This window comes from Symphalangus syndactylus, chromosome 10, assembly GCF_028878055.3.
Source record: "Symphalangus syndactylus isolate Jambi chromosome 10, NHGRI_mSymSyn1-v2.1_pri, whole genome shotgun sequence".
Classification (NCBI taxonomy): Eukaryota; Metazoa; Chordata; class Mammalia; order Primates; family Hylobatidae; genus Symphalangus; species Symphalangus syndactylus.
The window spans coordinates 90220167-90236768 of record NC_072432.2 but is presented as its reverse complement, the minus strand read 5'-3'; the positions used below and the strand labels follow the sequence as shown (position 1 = coordinate 90236768).

The window sequence follows — 16602 nt, the reverse complement described above, 5'->3', positions numbered from 1 at the left end:
AATATATCATAATTAAATATTTAATATCTGTTTTTTCCTCTGAACTCTGAGGTCAAAGGAATTCTTTGATTTTTCACCACTATATACCTAGTGATATCAGGAGCACGTAGTAAATTTAAAACAAAAAACAAGAAAACAAAACTTCTCGAATAGCAGATGTCCTAGTGGGATAGCTAAGATTCAAACCCAAATCTGGCTGACTCTAAAGTCCAAATCTTTCCACCACACCTCTTAGCAAAGGAGAACTTGTTTGGTAAACTTTCCCCTATATTCTGCCACAATCCACTCAATCCACTCCAAAGCAGTAATAAGAGCAAAGGAGAGTCAACCCCGCAAAAAGGAAACTATAGTTAAGAAAGTGGGGCTGGGTGCAGTGCCTCACGCCTATAATCCCAGCACTTTGGGAGGCCAAGGCAGGAGTGCAAGAACAGCCTGGGTAACGTGGTGAAACCCTGTCTCTACAAAAAATACAAGAATTAGCCAGGCGTGGTGGTGCACCTGTGGTCCCAGCTACCTGGGAGGGTGAGGTGGGAGGATCACTTGAGCCCAGGAGGCTGAGGCTACAGTGAGCCCAGATTGCGCCACTGCACTCCAGCTGTGTGACAGTGAGACCCTGTCTGAAAAGCAACAACAAAAAAAACTGGACTTTGGCATCAGGCTGCTTAGACTCAAGTCCTAACTTTGCCACCTACTAGTGTGTGATCCTACGTGAGCTATTTAACCTACTTGGACCTCAGTTTCCTCTTCTATAAAATGGAGATAACAAGTACTTCACAGAGTTGTGATGATTAAATGAGATAATGTGTGTAAAGTGTTTTGCATGGTGCTTGGTATACCATTATCACACAATAAATGTTAGCTATTAAAATTATTAGCTATCCTTATTCCTAGAAGGCAAGAATCTAGAGAAAATGATTGTCACGGTGGTCATAGCTGCTGAACCGACTTGACTTTGAGAAGCTGAGATGCAGCACAGCCTAGAGCTCAGGTTTATTCTCTTGCTGACTTTAAGGGCTATAGCTCTGCCAAGGCTGGAGATGCAGCTTTCACTGGCCTGGAAATGAAAGAGACTAAAAATACATAGCCTGCCTGTGTCTGGGGGACCAGGATCATGCCTACAATAAATAATTTAAAATACAGCTTCAGGGCAAAACAGCATCTCTTAGGATTCTTTTTACTGTGGAGACAGTGCCAAGCTCAGCACAGGGCACAGGGCAGTGGCTAGTTGCTGACCCCACTGGTGCCCTTTCTCTCTAGCACTTTTCTTTTGGCTTAGTGTGAAAAGTAAGAGAGGAGCTTTTTTTTTTTTTCCATTAAAAGTTGGGTCTGGCCGGGTGCGGTGGCTTACGCCTATAATCTCAGCACTTTGGTAGGCCAAGACGGGTGGATCACTTGAGGTCAGTAGTTTGAGACCAGCCTGGCCAACATGGTGAAACCCCCATCTCTACTAAAAATACAAAAATTAGCTGGGCGTGGTCGTGCACGTCTGTAGTCCTAGCTACTCGGAAGGCTGAGGCAGGAGAATTGCTTGAACCCGGGAGGTGGAGGTTGCAGTGAACCAAGATCACGCCACTGCACTCCAGCCTGGCCAACGCAGCAAGACTCCATCTCAAAAAAAAAAAAAAAGTTGGGTCTGGCTGGGCACAGCGGTTCATGCCTGTAATCTCAACACTTTCGGAGGCCAGCGCAGGCAGACTGCTTGAGCCCATGAGTTCAAGAACAGCCTGGGCAACATAGCGAGACCCTGTCTATTCAAAAAATACAACAATTAGCCAGGCATGGTGGTGCATGCCTGTAGTCTCAGCTACTTGGGAGGACTGATTGAGCCTGAGAAGTTGAGACTGTGATCACACTACTGCACTCTGAGCTAGGCAAAAGAGACCTTGTCTCCAAAAAAAAAAAAACTTCAGTCCACCCCCTCCCCACCCAATTTTTATTCCTCCTTTTCTCTTAAAGGAGGAACACACAAGTAGATAATGTAAAATAAAAAAATTCAACCAACTCAAAGCTTATAGAATAAAAAATCAGTCACTATTCAGCCCTCAACCCCACTCAATCCCCTCCATAGTTCACCACAGTTAATAGGTCGGTGTTTATTTTTCTAGGCCTTTTTTCTATGTATTTATATACAACCATATATGGTTTTTATAAAGCATTATATACACATTCTTCTAATTGCCTTTTTAGATTATATTTACACATACATATATATCTTGGAGATTCCCATTTGCCAGAGCCATTTATTGAGTGCCCACCCTGTGCCAGGTATTTGGCTGTACAGTGATAAGCAAGCGTAATGTCCCCACCCTCACTGAATCAACAATCTGGGAGACGGATAATAAACAAGTAATCAAATAATTGTAAAATGGAAAAAGAATGAATAGGACGCTAACTAAGAAAAAGAATAGTAAGTGGGGAAGACCTGAGAGGTGGCATTTTTAAAAATTGAGACCTAAAGTATAAACTAGAAAGTCATTTTAATATCCAGGCAAAGGGTATCCCAGGAGAGGAAACAGCTTATGCAAAGATCCTGAGATAGAAAGGAGCTTGTCCTGAACGAAAGAGGGCTAATGTGGAACTTCGTAAACAGGAGGGCAATAAGGTTAAAAAGGTCAGCAGGCGTCAAATGATGCAATCTTAAGGGTCCCTGTCGGGAGTTTGCATTTTTCCTTTTAGTACAATACAAAGGGAAGCCATTAAAGGTTTTTAGGCCAGGGAATGATATTATTTAACTTATATTTTAAATTTGGGTGCTTTGTGGAGAATGGATGGGAAGACAGAGATAGGGATAAGAGAGAAAAATGGAAAGCCAGTTGGTTGGCTGCAATACGAGCAAGAGCTGATCTTGACTTAGACCAGGGCAGTGGCAGTAGAGAAAAGGGACAGGCAGATTACATATACATAGAGAGAGACAGTTTTTTTGTTTTTTTTTCACTTTTTTCTTTTTTTTTTTTGAGATAGTCTCGCTCTGTCACCCAGGCTAGAGTACAGTGGTGCCATCTCAGCTCACTGCAGCCTCTACCTCCCAGGTTCAAGTGATTCTTGTGCCTCAGCCTCCCCAGTAGCCGGGACTACAAGCACACACCACTACACCCGGCTAATTTTTTAGCAGCAACAGTTGTCATGTTGGCCAGCTGGTCTTGAACTACTGGGCTGAAGTGATCCACCCGCCTCAGCCTCCCAATCTTGTTTTTTTTGTTTTTTTTTGAGACAGAGTTTCGCTCTTGTTGCCCAGGCTGGAGTGCTATGGTGTAATCTCGGTTCACTGCAACCTCTGCCTCCTGGGTTCAAGCAATTCTCCTGCATCGGCCTCTTGACTAGCTGGGATTACAGGCACACACCACACACCTGGCTAATTCTGTATTTTTAGTAGAGGCGGGGTTTCTCCATGTTGGTCAGGCTGGTCTCAAACTCCCGACCTCAGGTGATCCGCCCATCTTGGCCTCCCCAAGTGCTGGGATTACAGGCGTGAGCCACCAACAATCTTATTTTTTTTTAAGACAGCGTCTCATTCAGAGGCCCAGGCCGGAGTGCAGTGGCACAATCATGGCTCACTGCAACCTCAAACTCTTGGGCTCAGGCAATCCTCAGGGACTGGACTACAGGCACATGCCACCACACCCAGCTAATTTTTATTTTTTGTAGAAACAGGGTCTCACTATGTTGCCCAGGCTAGTCTTGAACTCCTGGCCTCAAGTGCTCCTCCAGCCTCAGCCTCCCAAAGTGCTGGAATTATAGGCATGAGCCACCACGCCCGTCCTATTTTTGGAGATGAAATCAGCAAGACTTACTCATACAGTGGGTTATGGAGAAAGGAAAAGAAAAAATTAAAAATAACTCCCAGGATTTGCCCTGAGTAGGTGAATGGGAGAGCAGTAAATTTAAGCAAGGAATGGACAATCAGGCTCTTCCCCATTCCTTTTTTTTTACATTAAACAGTGTGGCCCCGATTATTCCTTACATGCCCCTTCCGTCACATGTGTAAACTGTTCTGCAGAATGGTTTCCTAAAGGTGAGGTGGGGGAGTTAGAGAACACGCACATTTTAAATGGATAAACCCTGTAAAATGCCTTCTAAAATGTCTGTACTGAATTACTCTGCCATTAATATTGACCACAGACATTGTCAGTCTTCAAAATTTCACCCAGATAATTAGTATAATAAGTATATCAGGATGAACGCGGTGGTTCACGCCTGCAATCTCAGCACTTTGGGAGGCCGAGGCAGGTGGATCACGAGGTCAGGAGTTCCAGGCCGGCCTGGCCAAGATGGTGAAATCTCGTCTCTACTAAAAACTACAAAAAATTAGTCAGGTGCCGTGGCAGGCACCTGTAATCCCAGCTACTTGGGAGGCTAAGGCAGGAGAATTGCTTGAACCCAGGCAACAGAGGTTGCAGTGAGCCAAGACTGCACCACTGCACTCCAGCCTGGGCAACAAGAGCGAAACTCCATCTCAAAAAAAAAAAAAAAAAGTATATCCTCTAAATTTTCATCTCCTTGATTTCTAGTGAAGTTAAAAAACTTTTTCTATTATTTAACTTTTAATTACATAACTAATACATAAATGAATTATCCTTGTAAAAAAAAAAAAAAAAAGGAAACATTATAGCTAGGCATGGTGGTACATTCCTGCAGTCCTAGCTACTCCAAAGGATGAGGTGGGAGGGCCCAAGAGTTCGACTCCAGTTTAGGGAACAAAACACTGTCTCTAAAAAATATACAAATAAAAATTTCAGATGTAAACATTATAGATAAAGCTAAATTTCTCTTGAATCTGTTCTTCCCATCAGGGTTCCTCCCCTACCCCCGAATCCCAGAGGTAACTAACTAGTGTTATCGGTTTTATTTGTACCCTTACAGATACTTTTTTATTAATTTAAAATCTATATATAAAAAATAAAAGATTAAGCATCTTTTAGAAGTTGTTTTTCCAACAGCCCTTTTAGCATGAATAAAATATCTAACCAAAAATAGTTTCCTTAAGGCCTAAGTAAGTGACATTTAAGCTGAGACCATCCCCGCTTACTTAACCCCTCTGAGCCCTAGCTTCATATTGCCTGTAAAAAAACACTGCAGTGAAATACTGCCTCATAGAGTTGTTGTCAAGTTAAATGAGATAACACATGTCAAAGTACGCGGCATACATCCAACAAATGTTAACTGTCTTTCCTTAACCTTTACAAGTTAAATCCAGGCATTCGGTAAGGACCAGACACTGACCCATTCCTAAAAGGATGAGATGAGGGACTCTACCCAGAAAAAACAGAGTGCTGTCTTAAAGATTTTTTTTCATAAGTCCCCCAAAAGAGGTAAATTTTCCTATAAAAATTCTGTTATGAAATATCCGAGCAGTCAAAAAAGGTACAGGTCATTTTTTTTTTTTTTTTTTTGTAAGGTAGAAGAGAGGATTTAAGCATTGCTAGAGAAACAAACGTTCCATCCTTCTCCCAGGCAGATGCTGGGAAGCCCACTACCCAGACATTCCCCCAAGGACCTCAGGCCTGCAGGAAAGAGTTGCTGCTTTAGGCAGGTAGTACCTCCAAACACAAGATATTGCCTAACCTTTGGCCATCACTGCAAGAGGCCACTGGGTTCCTGGGATTTGTCAAAGTATAGTTGTCTCCTGGTATCTGAAGGGGATTGGTTCTAGGACCTCTCTAGAATACCAAAATCCCCAGATGCTCAAGTCTCTGATATAAAATCGTATAGTAATTGCATACAACCTACACACATCCTCCTGTATACTTTAAGCCACCTCTAAACTATTTACAATACATAATACAATTAAGTGCTATGTAAATACAGTTGTCCCTCGGTATATGCGGGGAATTGGTTCCAGGACCAGACCAAATGGCTCCAAGCCTGGTCCTGGAACCAAAACCTGAGCATACTCAAACTCCACAGGCCCCATAGATCCCATGTGTATGAATAAGTCTGACCTCCTTATAAGGTTTTCAATTCTTACTACTCAATTCTCGTTTGACTGAAAAATCTGCGTATAAGCACACCCACACAATTCAAGGCCTTGTTGTTTAAGACTCCCCTACAGTTATTATACTGTTTTGTTTACAGAATAATTACAAGGAAAAAAACGCTACATGATCAGTACATGCACAATTTTTTCAAATATTTTATATCTGAAGTTGGTTGAATCCACAGATACAGAACCCACAGATAAGGAGGGCCAGCTGTACATTCTATTATCTCCACCTGGATCTTCCCAAAGGTTGAGGGCTAGGGCCCTAGTTCAAAGAGGTAGACCCCACCACAAGAGACCCTTAATCAAAGTTAAACTGTCCAAGGGCCTGAATATCTCCCTCTGAATGGGAATCACCCAAGTTTCAACAAGCTCTTTTTGTTGGAACCACCAACAGCAGCATTATTTTATCTGAACCAATAACCAGGGCTCCTTCTTACCAAGGATCAAGAGTACTAAAACTGTATCAAGGAGTTCCTGCAGTAGAGTTTCCTCACCCAGCTATCACTTCCCATTCCTCCAGGCTGGCATCCAGGGCTTCCTTAGCAAATCCAAAAGTGGTCTTTAAAACTCCCAAAATACTACAAGTGTTCATATATACATGGGAGGGGGAGAGGGGAAATAGGGACCACAGGTGTAATTGGATTTCCAAAGGAATCCGTTACCCAAAAGATTCAGAACTACTGTTGACAGATCTCTCAAACATATTCCCAACTTATAAAAACTTTTACTCTGGCTTGAGTAACTGACCAGGGGGTGAATGTAGTATGTACGTCCCAAACTGCCACTTGATGAGTATTAGGACAGAGCCCACAGTACAGAGGAATCAGGTATTAAACCAACAGGCAGAGGTAATAAAAAGAGGTCCACCTCTCTCCTAAAGGTGTGCTAGGAAATGGGAAAACCAAGAAAGCACCACATACCATGGCTCTGTCTTCCCTTTTACTGCTCTTGAAGCTTCATCCTCAATTGGTACACAGGACAAACGAGGTACAGATAAGTGGAAGGCAAATCTCGGCAGGGGTGCCAACCACATTTTGGGTAGGATCCTTCTTCATTGTGTGGGACTCACCCAAACATGACCCAAACACAGAGGGATGTTTAACAGCCTTGGCCCTCAGCTAGAAAGCCTAGCACTCCCAGTCAGTATGATAATCAAAACATCCTCAAGTGCTTCCAAAAACTCCCTCCTGGGACAATACCTCCCTCAGTTGAAAGCTACTTTAACTTATGGAATTCCAAGAGGAGATAAAGTGGGTAATGTATATACAATAAATATTTATTTTTAGCACCTGTATAGGTTACAAAGTGTTTTCACTATGTTGTCTCCTGTAAGCATCCTCAAAAACCTGTAGGATAGGTACTATCTTCACACATGTCATAAAGGATGAAATTGACTCAGAAAAGTTACAGGATTTGCCTAAGGTCATGCAGCTGGAAAAAAAAAAGACTATAAAGCTGGATCAGAACCTAAGTCTTCTGATTCCAAAACCAATGGTCTACTGCTTCCTTCCAGAACAAAAATTTTTTTAAGGTTTCATGGGAAACACTAGGAGGATCTATTGACTGGCTCCCCAGCTTCTGTGTAAAAACAAGAACAGAAACTGCTCTAAGCTATAGGTAGTTTTTAAAACTAAATATTCATCTCCTAAAGTACCCAACGACCAGGCTCATGTCAACTTTCTTAGAGAGGCACTGAACAATTAAAAGAGGACTATGACATTCTCCATTCTGAATTTGAGTAGAAATGAGCAAACAGGGGAGAAAGAAAGTACATATCTTCCCTGTTAGTGTGTATAAGGGACCCAGAGGTAAGATCACCAGCCTCAACTCCAGTTTTGGCCATAACTCTGGGTGAGGTGGGAGGGGGGAAGGTGGTAAAAGAGATGGAGGCGGGGGATAAGGATAAGAATTAAACCATCACTAATATACAAGAGCCTAAACTTGTCCTCTACTGGCAAAATCTGCCATGTAAATAATTCTGCTAGACCCTCATGGTTCTGGACATTATTGAGAACACCTTTCAAGGACCTCAAAATACTTTATAAACTAAGAAGAGTATGCATAACAGTAAAGCTGAAGGGGGATACTGCTCCCCACCCCCCTCCAAAAAAAAACCCTATCCATGTCCTCCCCTACCCAACACACAAACCGTAACCCACAACTTTGTTGTGAGGTGATAGAAGACAGAAAGGGTAAGAGAACCTGGAAAGAGGAAGATTCTAAAAGAGGAAAAGAGAAGTAGAGAGGAAAGTGGGAGGCAAAGACAACAAGAGTATCTCCAGGACACAGAGGGAGCTTGACACTTCTACACCTTTCTTGGGGGACTGACTCACTCTCCATGTGAAAGGAAAACAAGATACAAAGAAATAACTTTGCTCAGAGAGGTGAGAGAGAGACTGGAAATGGAATGCAGGAATTCTAGCTGCCCAGCTCAGTTCTATTCTGCAATCCACTTCACTTCTTCATGAATGACAAGCTTAAATCCCTGAAGTTCTCACCTGCTGCTATTCAGAAGTACCCAGCAAGAAGCAGGAAAGGGAGAGCCTGTGTGCTGACAGGACCCTCCCCTCCTCTATCTTCAAAGACAAAGGTCCTCCCCCTTCTTTAAAGTCATTTCCGAACCACGATGAACCCCAGCCTTTCCCTGGCTCTGCTATTGCTCAGCTCAGACGTGGGAGAAATGTTTCCCCAGAATGGAAGAGACTGGTCTGGAGACGTGGGAGAAATGTTTCCCCAGAATGGAAATGACTGGTCTGGCAGACCAGATGACACGCTGACTTCAGGCAGCCAGCACTGCTGTCCCATGGGCTTACTACAGTCACTTCTGGGGCACATACTTTGGTGTTGACCACAGAACCAGGACCCCAGCTCTGCCCAGCCTCCCCAAGCAACCTCAGGGGCAGGGGAGGATCTGTGGTCTCATTTCCTCTCCACTTTGGCTTCTTTTTTCACTTCACTGAAGATTAGTTATTTCCACCAAGACCAGTTCCTGTTCTCACCAGTTGCAGCAGTTGTTTCCCCACAGACAGAATTAGGAAGCACTGGTGTGGCTGCCACCTGGACTGTCCCAGCTGCAGAACACAGACCCAATGAGTCCTGAGAAAGGGCTTTTTCATCCCAGATAAAGTAGCAGGAAGAAAATAAGGGGCAGGAAGCAATTCCAAGAACTCCACAGTGGATATACTGGTATCCGTTTTATTATTTTAACCTTACATAACAGTTACATATGCTTTCATATGTGAAAAATATTTTATAATGAAAAACTATAGGAAATGTATACATTTATTACATGGACATATGTACATAATAAATCCCCAACAGAGAGCAAAGAACGCAAATAAAAGATGGCCAAAACACCTATAATGAAATGTTCAGAAAACTGCAAAGTAAAACAAGATACCATGTCTAATTAATCAAACTGGCAAAGGCTTTAAAAACATTAATTCACTCAGTAACGGTTAGCTTACAGAGAAAGGTAGACACACATATTATCAGTGGAAAAGGTAACTGATAAAACTTTTTCAGAAGATATATGTCTCAAAGGTCTTTAAAAACCATATACCCTTTGGCCCAATAATTCCACTTCTAGCAATTTATCCTAATAATCAGAGATGGACACAAATATTTATGCACAGGATGTTCAACACAGTGTTATTTGTTAACAGCAAAAAAAAGATTTTAGGCTGGGCGTGATGCTCACGCCTGTAATCCTAGCACTTTGGGAGGCTGAGGCGGGCGGATCACGAGGTCAGGAGATCGACACCATCCTGGCTAACACGGTGAGACCCCGTCTCTACTAAAAATACAAAAAATTAGCCAGGCGTGGTGGCGGGTGCCTATAGTCCCAGCTACTTGGGAGGCTGAGGCAGGAGAATGGTGTGAACCCGGGAGGCAGAGCTTGCAGTGAGCCGAGATCCAGCCACTACACTCCAGCCTGGGCGACAGAGTGAGACTTCATCTCAAAAAAAAAAAAAAAAAAAAAAAAAGAGATTTTAAAAGGGTAAGATAGGCTGGACGCAGTGGCTCATGTCTATAATCTCAAAACTTTGGGAGGCCAACGCAGGTGGATTGCATGAGGTCAGGAGTTTGAGATCAGCCTGGCCAACACGGCAAAACCCCGTCTCTAATAAAAACACAAAAATTAGCCAGGCGTGGTGGCATGCACCTGTAATCCCAGTTACTCAGGAGGTTGAGGCAGAAGAATTGCTTGAACCCAGGAAGCAGGAAGCAGAGGTTGCAGTGAGCTGAGATCGCACCATTGCACTCCAACCTGGGCGACAGAGCCAGACTCCATCTCAAAAAAAAAAAAAAAAAAAAAAAAAAAGCAACATAAGGCAGTGATAAAATATTACAGAGTACTATGCAGTAATGAAATCATGATACTTGGGCCAGGCACAGTGGCTCACACCTGTAATCCCAGCACTTTGGGAAGCCGAGGTGGGTAGATCTAAGGTCAGAAGTTTGAGACCAGCCTGGCCAACATGGTGAAACCCCATCTCTACTAAAAATACGAAAAAATTAGCCAGGTGTGGTGGTGGGTGTCTGTAATCCCAGCTACTTGGGAGGCTGAGGCAGGAGAATTGCTTGAACCCAGGAGGTGGAGGTTGCAGTGAGCCAAGATCAGGCCATTGCACTCCAGCCTGGGCAACAGAGTGAGACTCCCTCTCAAAAAAAAAAAAAAAAAAAAAAAAGAAATAATTATACTGAATAATATATAAGCAAATGAGAAAATGCTTAAAATAGTAAATGAACAAGTCAGCTTACAAAACAATATACACAGTATGATCTCAATTGTTAAAAAAATATATATACATCAATTGTTAAAAAAATATATATACACATACATCAAAGTGTTAATAGTAGATGGTGAGATTATAGGTTTTATTATCTTCTTTATACTTTTCAGTAAGTTCCAAATTTACCTAATAAATATGTATTATTTTCATAATCAGGAGAAAAGAAGCTATTCTCAATCCTCTTCCATCCTTTTAAAAACATTCTCATACATTATTCCCTCTTTTAAAAACCATTTGGAAACAAAAACAGTTATATCCTACAATCCAGCAAGTTCTATTTTGAGTTTCTATCCCAAGGAAAACTCTAAATATTGAAAATACTTTGTATGCCAAGATGTTCATCACAGCATTGTTTATGATGGCAAACAGAGGCAAAAAACCTAAATATCTAAGAAAACGTGTATGGGTAAGCAAACAAAGATACATTCACTTGATGGACCATCGTACAAGCACTTAAATGTTTACAGGCCAGGCTTGGTGGCTCTTGCCTGTAATCCCAGCACTTTGGGAGGCCGAGGTGAGCAGATCACTTGAGGCCAGGGGTTCGAGACCAGCCTGGCCAACATGGTGAAACCCCGTCTCTACTAAAAATACAAAAATTAGCCAGGCGTGGTGGCAGGTGCCTGTCATCCCAGCTATTTGGGAGGCGAGGCAGGAGAATCGCTTAAACCCAGGAGGCAGAGGTTGCTGTGAGCAGAGATTGTACCACTGCATTCCAGCCTGGGTGACAGAGTGAGACTGTCTCAAAAACAAAAACAAACCATTTACAATTACTAGCCTGGGAAAACTAATGAAATAACAAAAGCAAAAAACAAACAAAAAAACTGGATAAAAAACATACATACCGGCAGGGCATGGTGGCTCATGCCTAAAATCCCAATACTTTGGGTGACTGAGGTGGGAGAATCACCTGAGCCTAGGAGTTCGAAACCAATGTGGGCAACAAAGCAAGACCGCATCTCTACAAAAAATGAAAAAATTAGCCAGGCATGGTGGCACACACCTGTGGTCTAGCTACTCAGGAGGCTGAGGGAGGAGGATCGCTTAAGCCTGGGAGTTCAAAACTGCAGTGAGGTGCAGTGAGCCATGACCATGTCACTGCACTCCACCACGGGTGACAGAGCAAGACTCTGTCTTAAATAAATAAACCAAATATCAAAACATTGTATAAAACTCTATGCAGAGAAAAAAATATAAAGGTTTTAAAACACATCAGCTGCATTTGGTAAAGGAACTAAGAAAATATTTGCATTTGGTAAAGAAACTAGAGAAAATATGGATGTTTTTCTTTAACCTAAATCTTTAGTCTTTTCTTCTTTCTGAATTGTCCCATACTTTCTTTAGAGAATAAGTATTACTTTAAGAGGAAAAAACAAAACAAAACAAAACAAAAACAAAAACAAAATGCTGAATCTCCCTCTGGGCAATGAAAACATTCCCAAACGACAGAGTCCACTCCATCAGTCCCTTCCCCACCACACACAGGCTTCCCCCAGACTAAGGCAGGGTCATATCAGAAGGTCAAGGGAATAAGACTCCTCTCTGTGGCCTAGGGTCTTCTCTGTGGGGTCTCTGAACAAGAAGAAGGTTCCTCTGACCAGCTGCTGTCAAAGGCCCTTTCCCTGCCCCCTCCCAAGTTCTATTCCAGCCTGAACTAATTCACCACAATCCTGAGGGCTGGGAAAAAAATTTCCACCGTGGCGATTTGGAACCTGATATTTAGTCCAAGTTTTTCCCAGCCCCTTTCTGTGTCAAAGGAGGCCCCTCAAAGCCTCTTAGACAACTAGCACCCAGGCCAGCTTAGCTCCCACATCAATGCTACACTTACAGAAAAACCCCCAAGTTGTCAGTCATCACCAGGGAAATGTGAGAGGAGAAACTGCAGCAGGGATAGCCCCTGTCACACAACCCTACCCTTATGCCCTGAAAGCCTCCTCCTAAGGGATACACAGGGCTTTTTCTGGCATCAGAACTTTTAGACTCCATGTGAAGTCTGTAGTAAATCAACAAAGAGAAAAATCAGAGTACAATCACAACAAAGACAGACAGCTATCCTTTCAAAGACCTTAGAGCCCTCTGCCTCCCCTCTCTATGGAAAGTCCAGTACTGGCCAGAATACTAGCTTCTGAACAACTGAGTTTGGGTAGTAATCTAGTTTGGACCAAAACACATTGGGACTGTATCAGACCAGAGATTGGCTCTCATTCTGGTATTCATAAAGAGGAGCTCCATTAATTGCCCCAACCCCAAACTTCTCAATACCCAACAGAATGGGAGGTACTACTCAGATAGGGGGTAAGGAAGGATGCCAAGAAGCAGTGTAACACAGCAGCTTCACAACCTTTTTCACATCGAGGCACACCTAGAAAATAATACTGTTTGTACAGTACATGGGGTAGAAGCTGATCCCATCCAGAGGGGACTGACTGGGAACTTTAGCTGCCCCTAGGAATAAGGGGATCAGTATTCCAGCACACCTGTGATCCATCTGCAGCACACTAGTAGGGAAGCCCTGAATTAAGGCACTGGGCTGGGTTAGGATTCTTGGAATCAATGTCCTCATCAAATCTGCTCACAGCCCTCATCTCAAGCTCTTCAACTTTGGCTGACAGATCATGTGTCTGGAACAGAAGGCTGGGAGCCTGTGGTCTTGACTCAGCACTGATACAACTTCCCCAGCAAGGATACTCTTCAGGGGGTTTTCGAAAGACACACTTGGGATAAGGAAGCCCTCCAGCTTACAGCAGCAGCCATATTCTGAGACTGGATATACATAACAGGGTAATTGGTTTTATCAGATTTCTAAACTTTAAAACCCCCTTTTGGGAACACAAGTGATCTCAGATCTGAGTCACTGCTGAGAGGTACAAACTTAAAAGCTACCATTTACCAAGCATATAGTAGATGCCAGACTCTGCTAAGTATTTGACTTCCAATTTCATTAAATCCACACAACAACCTAATGTGGCAAATGCTATTATTTTCCCCATGTATAAGAGAAGACTGGGAATCAGATTAAGTAACTTGCTTGAGGTCAAACACTCTTCTAACCAAAGACTATGGATGAAACAGAATTTGAATCCACTCTGATTTCAAAGTCCATAAGCTTAACCAGGACACCACTATGTCACCTCAACAAACCTCTCAAATAGCTTTTTCAAAAAACCAAACCAATTATAATGAAGCTGACAATCTAGGAAAGAAAAAGGTGAGAAAGAAACAGCTTATCTGACTGTTTCACGCCATCAACAAAAATAAGCTAATCTGGCCAGGCACGGTGGCTCATGCCTGTAATCCCAGCACTTTGGGAGGCCAAGGCGGGTGGATCACCTAAGGTCAGGAGTTCGAGATCAGCCTGGCCAACATGGCGAAACCACATCTCTACTAAAAATACAAAAATTAGCCAGGCGTAGTGGTGGGCACCTGTAATCCCAGCTACTCTGGAGGCTGAGGCAGGAGAATTGCTTGAACCCGGGAGGCCGAGTTTGCAGTTAGCCGAGATCGTGCTGCGCACTCCAGCCTGGGTGGCAGAGCCAGACTCCATCTCAAAAAAAAAAAAAAAAAAAAAAGCTAATCTATATTGAGTACTTACTAGGTGCCAAGCACCTTATATACAAGGGCTCACCTAATTCTCACAATCTCACCAGAACAGGATTACCTCCATTTTACAGATGAGGAAGAAGTCTAGGCTCAGAGAAGTTAAGATACTTGTTAAGCCAGAGTCCTTGCTTTTTCTACTACACTATGCTTCTCCTGACTGTTCAGGAAATACCCCTGAGCCTGTACCTGGGTCAAACACCTAACTCAGTCAGTACTGTTCCCAAAGCATGGTAGAAAGGTTACCTTTCAGAACAGTGGACACAGGGACACCTAAGAGCCCCCAGAGAAGAACTCAAATCCCCAAGAAGGGATGATTTCCCTGTATTGGAAAACTGAGGTGAAATCCCGTCTCCTGAGACAACTAACTAGCTCTGGCCTGCCCTGTTCCAACCCTTCATCAGCAGTAGCTCAGGCACACAGAAACAAGACCAAAACAAAAGGCACGAAGAAACAAATCAAAATTTTATACAGAAAGGAAGGCATGCAAGTGGGTGGTCCAGTTCCCCGTTTGACCTGGGTTCTCCTGGTGCTCTGGTGTCCTGGTTAACTAGGACACCATGTGCATTTTGTGAATACTAAGCCATTAGTTTGCTAACTAAACGAACTGGTCAACCAAGGGCCAATGAGAACATGATGGATTCTGGTTCTGAGCTCTCACAAAAAACGGCTCCTACCTAAGGCAGCCTCCCACCCAATCCACCTCACCCCATCCTTCTCCCCAATTTCTATAGCTAACTTGTGTCACCTTGCTGGGGGTTTTCACACCCCCACCAGAGTGCAGATCCCTTCCCACTCTTTTCCCCAACAGTTGGGCTCTTGTTCTCAAGGCCACTAAGTCCCAGTCTCTCCCCCTCAGCCTGTGAGATGGTCACAGCACATTGGTAATCACTGACTCACCCGATCCCCCTGAGAAGGCTGGGGGAAATGCAGAGGGCCACAGGATGTATGGCCCACATCCCTTTGGCCCTTCGCAGAGCTGGCAGGCAGAGGTGCCAGCGACACCACTTCCCCTTGGAACCCTGTGGACCCTCTTTGAGCCAGCTCTGGTGCCAGTGGGCTGATGTCAGATTCTCTACCATCGGAGAGGCCAAGATCTCTAGACAGCTCCACTGTTGCCAACAGATCTAATCTCCTTATTCCAAGGCAGATGAAATCCAATAAGGCTGCTAAGTCCACAACTTATCCCTCCTGATGGGCAAAGGCAGAGTCGGCCCTTCAGGCCATACCAACAATAACGCCAGAATTATTACTGCTTCTTAGATAACTCTTTGGGGAAGTGAGAACTATTTCCCCAAATTTCTCAAAGATTAACCCCGGTTTACCGATGTTTTCGCTCTGCAAAACTTCATTTTCAGCGCCAACATATTCTCTGGCTCCTTCCCGGTGGTACCAGCTCAGAACCTCTCGCTTCATAGAGCCACTGACATCAGTGTCCAACTCCCACACCAAAGAAGAATCCCAAAGTCAGCTCTACAAACCCATTTATACAGACCGTTTGAAACCTACAGAAAGACTAAAAAGCACAGGCTAAACAACACAAACCAGTCACTATGGCTTAACATGAAAAGGGGGGGAGGATGGTTTGTGTATTGTTTCACTTGGAGAAATACCCCAGTGAAATGGTTTATCCACATGTTCAGCCTTTTAGGCAAATCCACTCTAACTTAGCAGGATGCCTGCAGGCCGTTCTGAAAATAAGCAGAATGGCACACTCCTTATTCCACCCCCTTCAGGAGCTGCCAGCCCCCTCCCCATCCCCCTCTCCCCCCAAACATCTGGTCTGGGCTGGGAGTGGGACCCACTCCCTGGAAAGCCTCCATGTTCGCAGGAGAGGCGGTGTCCCCACTCAGGGAAGCCTGCTGAGGAGCGAGCCGGCCGCGCTTCTGAATTCCCCCCACCCGCGAGAGGCTCCGGGCTGAGAATGCTAGGGATGGGGAGCCTGGCGAAGAAGCGGGGAGACGGGAAAAGGGCAGCAGAAGGGGGAGGAAGGAGGGAGAAGCCTGGTTCCTAGGACGGTCCCGAGCTGGGGACTTCTCCTAAGGGTCCAGCGGTGGAGGCGTCGGTCCCGAGATCCCCGACGGGGCTGTCCGGGCCGGCCAGCGGCTGCTCAGAGGTTCCTGGGAAGACACTGGAGGCTGGGATCCGTTCGGGACCCCGACTGAAAGGGTGGGCGGGACGGGGGCCCAGCACAAAGTCCCAGCCCGGGCGTCGGGACCTGAGGGGCGG

The 16602-nt window shown here is 44.2% G+C and overlaps 1 protein-coding gene across 13 annotated transcripts in view; it reads right to left on the bottom strand.

Annotated features, from left to right (window-relative positions):
- Positions 1–16602, bottom strand: part of FMNL3 (formin like 3) — a 63319-nt gene that overhangs the window by 46264 nt on the left and 453 nt on the right. For 5 of the 13 annotated variants that reach the window (XM_063610487.1, XM_063610488.1, XM_063610493.1 and 2 more), the window contains exon 2: positions 15699–16493. The exons of the other annotated variants lie outside the window; for them this stretch is intronic. In XM_063610487.1, coding sequence (XP_063466557.1) covers positions 15699–15740 — 42 coding nt within the window. In that variant the 5' untranslated portion in view covers positions 15741–16493. The remainder of the gene's footprint in view (positions 1–15698; positions 16494–16602) is intronic. 13 annotated transcript variants of the gene reach the window in all.